General features: G+C 38.1%; 1 protein-coding gene across 1 annotated transcript in view; it reads right to left on the bottom strand.

Moving 5' to 3' along the window:
- Window positions 1-1,351: 1,351 nt before the first annotated feature.
- Window positions 1,352-6,433, bottom strand: part of LOC127658592 (unconventional myosin-X-like) — a 106,548-nt gene continuing 101,466 nt past the window's right edge. Inside the window, exons 37-39 of the mRNA XM_052147969.1 lie at window positions 5,714-6,172; window positions 5,107-5,298; window positions 1,352-4,275 (exon numbers count right to left, since the gene is read on the bottom strand). Of these exons, the coding sequence (XP_052003929.1) occupies window positions 4,171-4,275; window positions 5,107-5,298; window positions 5,714-6,172 (756 nt within the window). The 3' untranslated portion in view covers window positions 1,352-4,170. The remainder of the gene's footprint in view (window positions 4,276-5,106; window positions 5,299-5,713; window positions 6,173-6,433) is intronic.

Raw genomic sequence — 6,433 nt, 5'->3', positions numbered from 1 at the left:
GAAAGAAAACCAGGAGTCGAGAAATTCAATTAAAGAATCAAAATTTACTAAAGAATAGTTTGCAGTGAAATTGGTAGAGCCAGGGACAAAGTCTCACGAGGAGATCGAAAGCTAACTCGTACCTTACACAAAATCTTACATCAATTATACCATTTGCAAGGACGTACATTCCATTATTTTACTCCTGATTGGCTAAAAGAACATAAAGTCACAACATATAGATAGTTAAATGGCCTATCAACATTAATCAGAGCACTTGTCGTCCGCGCCCGAGATTTACGTCTGAAGTGACCTCGCAGATGGTCGCGGGGTGTCTTCGAGTCGGCCTGGTGTGCATCCCTGGTTCAAAACCTAGGTAGAAGGTCAAATGCACACACAAAACACTGACGAACGACAGTCCTTCTCTGGGCACAAGACAGCTAGAGCACACATTATCAGGCCATTTAAACCAAAACAGAGTGATAAAATATTCACTCCTCGGGCAGAGGAGAGGGTTGAAATAACATACATTTCTTCCCTAAAGAAATAATAAATAGAAAATCACACTTCTACTATTCAGGTAGTATTGCATAGGACTTTAAACCATATACTTAATCATAGAAAAGTAACGATCAAACACAGAACATATGTTTAACATTCTCCCTGCCCCCTCTCATCACAGCTAAGCTTATCCCCAAAGGACCTTCAGACTACGTGCAGGACAGGGAGACTCTGGAATGTTCCTAAAAGAGACTAATTAACATTCAACACACATATGATTCAAAGTATATTTCAGTTATGCATAAAAAAAATAGAATTGATTATGTGATCATGCATATAGTTAATTCATCACTTTATTAAAGAAGTTAAGCAACAGAATATAGATAGATATTGATATAAAAGGATATATATATATGTATTGATATATCTGAAGAGACAAGGGATTTTTGACCCTCACCCTACATTAGAGACTATCTTTCCCTTACAGCCTGGTTTCATTCTCTTAACTTTCTCAAATACTGTGAATAAGGCTATTCTCATTACTGTAATGTGTCAAGACATTTTACTTTTATTATGCCTGTTGTTTATAATAATGATTCTTATTATTCTCACAAAGTATTTATTTTTTTATGCTATATAAAAGTGACTTCATATTCTATAGGCAGAATATAATTTCTCTCAGCACCAATGCCTAGATCCAATGCAATTGTCAGCAGAATAAAAAGCAGTAGTAAGTCTGGGGTATAATAACAGGTGAGAGCCCCTCCCTCAATCTTTTTTTGGGACACAAGTTTGGCCAGGATACAAACATTCATATAAATCGGAAAATGATGTTAATTTACAACACTTTAAACAATCCACACCATTGGAATTGAAATAATTTATTGAAACATTTTGTAAATCCAGTTACAAAAATTTTTTTTGTGACTTTCATCCTCTACACATATTTTGACTCTAAACTAATAATGAATGATGAGGCTTCACTCTTTGAGCTGACCAGCAGCTGACCAGATTCATTAAAAAGGAGCAATCTTGAACAGAACTTTGCATGAGATACCACAGTACTATCCTCCATTCCACTCCTGTTATTACTGTGTGTTATATTATTGATGAAGGGAGTCTGTATACATGCCATCAACACAACATCCATACAGTATCACTAACACTGAATAAATACCCAGCCCACCCACATTTATACACTCTCTTTTAGGCACACGATAATCATCCTTCAGATACATGTAGGCTTCGTTAAAAAGACAAACATCTCTCTTAAAAAAAATAAAATAAAAATACACACTAAAAGTATTTTTTGAAAGAATTTACAACTGACCTTTTTGCTTTATGAAATAGCACAAAGAGCATCACAGCTTTCACAAGTATCAGTATAGTTGCATTCCAGATACTATTTCCTGAAAGACCAGCCTCTTCTCTTGTTGCTATAGTAACCACAACACTGCACTGAATGTTGAGATATTGCTTATATCTTATGTCATCAATACTTTACTTGAGCTTAACCCAGAGTTCCTTATGCACAATACATGGGGACTAATACGGCAAGACATTAAGGCATTGAAATTCTGAGAAAAAAACGTTCTTTATTCTATTAACCTGATGAACCGGAGTGAAGGTTCTGTAACAAATTCCTTTAAGATAAACTGTAAAGAAAGCCACCTACACTGGTGGCCAAAGGTTTGGAATAATGTACATATTTTGCTGTTTTGGAAGGAAATTGGTACTTTAATTCACCAAAGTGGCATTCAACTGATCACAAGTATAGTCAGTCAGCACAACAAACACCTTATCCTTGAGTAATCATGCAAATTTGCAAATTTGGTACTAGATAATCACTTGTCATTATATCAAACACTGCTGAAAGCTATTTAGTTCATTAATTGAAGCTTTACATTGTCTTTGTGTTTGTTTTTTAGTTGCCACAGTATGCAATCGACTGGCATGTCATATAAAAAATAAATAAAATAGAAACAGCTTTCTCTAGAAACGCATCTGTCAATCATTGTTCTGAAGAATGAAGGCTATACAATGCTTGAAATTGCCAAAAAACGAAAGATTTCTTACAAAGGTGTACACTATAGTCTGAAAAGACAAAGGACAACTGGCTCTAACAAAGACAGAAAAAGATGTGGAAGACCAGATGTACAACTAAACAAGAGGATAAGTACATCAGATCAACACCAGTTTCATGTACAACAGTAAAGACAAGACTGAGGGCTGCAGCCTTATGGGACGAGTTGCAAAGAAAAAGACACTTTTGAAACAGAAAAACAAAAGAAAAGGTTACAGTGTGCAAAGAAACATTGACATTAAACAACAGATAATTAGAAAAGAGTGTTATGGATTTTAACCCCATTGAGCTTTTTTGGGATCAGCTAGACTGTAAGGTGCTGTGAGAAGTGCCCGATAAGACAGCCACATCTATGGCAAGTGCTACAGGAAGTGTGGGGTGAAATGTCACAAGAGTATCTGCACAGACTGACAGCTAGAATGCCAAGAATCTGCAAAGCGGTCATCGGTGCACGTGGAGGCTTTTTTGATGAGAACTCTTTGAAGTTTAAGAAGTTCTGAACATTTCTTTCAAATTGTAATAGTAATTTTTCACGTTATTAATGTCCTGTCTATACATTGTGATCAGTTGAATGCCACTTTGGTGAATAGAAGTACTAATTTCTTTCCATAAAAGCAAAATCTGTACATTATTCCAAACCTTTGGCCGCCAGTATATTTGACGCAGCCCTTGTACAAAGTAAGGCGGATAGGCAAGTTTTAACATTGCTCTAGACCTTTTAAAAAGGTTGCATTTACTTCAAGGTAATTAGTCTTTGAAGCCTCTTAATTTTTTTTTAGCATGTAACTTTAAAGACCGTGTATTGATCTTTTCACTTCAACACTTCAAAGAGTGTTCAATAAGTCTTGAAATTGTCAGACAGAAAACGGAAAGAAACAAAGCAATCAGGACTTTGAGGTATTGCCGATGAACATTTGTTGGCCAAGTAGCATTACACAATGTCCTAACCTGACACGATAAGATAAAGCAAAAATTGTTAAAAGCTATCTCTTAGGATGCATCCAGACTAATCTGTTTTTCATTTTTTGAACATCATCATTTTCCAAAGTATGTGGTTATGGAGAGTGTTTTCGAAAATCTCTGTTTTTGGTGGAGGAAAACAATGCTCTAGTGAGGGTGAGATACGTATTAGTGTGAACATTGCCTTAGTTTCTGTCCTTACCAGTGGCAAAAAGCGATGAGCGAAAGGACATAGTCCACTGTTGGTCACTTGGTTTTTATTTCTGTAATGTCGCAGTGGGTAGCCCCACCCACAGTGACATCTCAATGGTCCAAAATCCTGCTCCGCACAACTGTATATCAAACATCTAAATACTGTATGTTCTAATCACCTTTTATTGTACGTGTCACTTTCATTGTGAACAAACACATTTCTTGATAGAAACTTATAGCGCCAAGTTAGAATACTCTGTTAAAGGGGTGGTTGTTGACAAAAATTCAAATTATTTGTAAGGGTGAACAAACACATGATGTTTGTCCTCTTACTGGATCCTGTCTCTTCTCCTTTCATCTCATATATTCTTCAGTTCACATCCATGCTATTGAGTTCGTCCTTCAAAGGAAGGTCCAAAGACAGTCTTGTCTTGACAGTAATTGGATAGCACCAATCACCTAATCCAGTTGCTTCCAAAGCTGGACATTGATCGGACGCTACATCGTTTCTTCACTATCATGTTGATGTAGGCTTTCATTATTTTAGCGATCTCTCCAACCTGAAACAAAGAAAGTAAGGCAACTGAGAAAAAACAGAACACACTTATATTCAATGACAACAATCTTAATTTAAAGGTGCAGTGTATATTTCTAAATTGGGGGTGTGTGGGGCTGGTCGGGATGCTTAAACAAATGGAATGTTTTGAAAGTGTCACAGAGCTACTGTCTTTCTTCAGCAAAAACAAACAAAGATTTTTTCAGCTCTGTAGGTCCATACAATGCAAGTGAATGGTGACTAAAACTTTGAAGCTCCAAAAAGCATATAAAGGCATCATAAAAGTAATCCATTCAACTCCAGTGGTTTAATCAATGTCTTCTGAGGTGATCCAATCGGTTTTGTGTGAGAACAGACCAAAATATAATTTATTTTCACTATAAATCTTGACAGCAGTCTCCTTGGCGATCATGATTTCAAGCTTGATTACACTTCCTATAGTGCCATCTAGTGCTCTGCGCATGCGTCAAGCACTAAGATGTGTAATTGAGCTTGAAATCATAATTTTGTGCCTAGAGATTACATTTTGGTCTGTGCTTCAGAAGACATGGATTTAACCACTGGAGTATGATGGATTATATTTATGATGAATTGATAGCCAACATTCACTTGCATTAAATGAAGTGAGAATTTATGAGTGAACAAACCCTTTAACCACTGTCGTATGGATTACTTTTATGATGGCGTTATGTAGCTTCAAAGTTTTGGTGAACATTCACATGTATTGTGATGTAATTGTGAGTAAATGATGAGAGAATTAACATTTTTGGGTGAACTATCTCTTTAACATCATTAAAATTTTACACAACCATTAAAATGACAGGAAATTAATTACCTGTGGTGTCTCGAAGTACATGTCTCTACCATCAACTGTGATCTTGTAAGTGCTGGCGTGAGGAGCTCCAAAGAAAACGATGTGTTCATAAGGGAAAGTCTCCAGGGGTTTGGCCTCCCCTCTCTTATACACAGATACGTTCTCAGCACTTACGCTCAGCCAGAGATCATGAGTGAAACCACCTTCTTTACACTGCACACAGAGGAACACCAACAGATTAGCCTATCTACAACAAAGTACTTTGTATATTTTACAGGAACATTATTTTAGGATGTACTAGTAATTTAGTGGTGTTTGATATCATTGACGTGCACAGACCTTGCAAGGGACAGGGGCGGAAAGAAATGGACAGAGTGTGAAGAGAAATCTGCCAAGGACTTGAAATAGATAATGGTCCAATAGTTGCTGAGTGCTTAAATCTTCACGCTCTTAAAGGCACCTCCGCTTAAAAGGGCATCTTTAGATTTGAGAACGATAGGGGCCCCTGCAGCCCCCGTTCTGTGCACGTCAGAGCTTACTATGGAGGGTTTTGTTGAGGGTGTGTTTCCAAATTCAGTGTAATTAACAATTTAATGAATTACATTTGGCTCCAGTCCCCAGTGCTTACCTCCACATCAAATAGTGTTGATCCATACCCAGGCCACTCTTTAATGATGTTCATGTATTTGAGCATTGCTTGATGCTGATCGAGACCATGCAGCCGACTCCATTTCTCCATGACACTGGCCCTGGTGGCTGAAGTCTCTTCCTTAATCCACATTTCCAACATCTGTTCCTCCTGCAGGCTGCGCTGTTTCCTCATGGTGCCCGTCTTCAGCCCACGCCTCAGTGTGCCATCCAGGAAGCTCGTCCTCCTCCTTTCCATGGTATGTCCCGGTCCGGCCGCTCCTCCTACTTTAGTGAACTGAAGTATGCGGTTGCGCAAACGGCCGGTGGGGTAAACGCCATCCAAGTTCCAATTTACCCGAGACACGTCTCCATACAAGTACTGCAGCCGTAAAGCAGCCAAGTGCTGGAGGGTGTCCTCATGGGCAGGAAAGTGACCACTTATCAAACTCTCATGAGCCTACAGAGAAGGATGAGATATATTAGATAGCATGTGATTTCCTTTAATGCAGAAGTTTGAAAATTCCAAATGCAAATTTGGATACGATAACCTGGGATAATTTATTCACTTTCAACAGCAACAATGATTGGCTCTGTCCCAAATTAAGTCAAAATGCATCCTCAATACACCCTTTCCAATCCTGTCCTGATCCAGAATCCACTACTTAAAACTGTGGACTCTGTGGAAGACAGCAGGGGCTTATGTTGGCAATTGGGACAG

This window comes from Xyrauchen texanus, chromosome 18, assembly GCF_025860055.1.
Source record: "Xyrauchen texanus isolate HMW12.3.18 chromosome 18, RBS_HiC_50CHRs, whole genome shotgun sequence".
In the NCBI taxonomy this organism is placed as follows: Eukaryota; Metazoa; Chordata; class Actinopteri; order Cypriniformes; family Catostomidae; genus Xyrauchen; species Xyrauchen texanus.
This window is presented reverse-complemented; position numbering and strand designations above follow the sequence as displayed.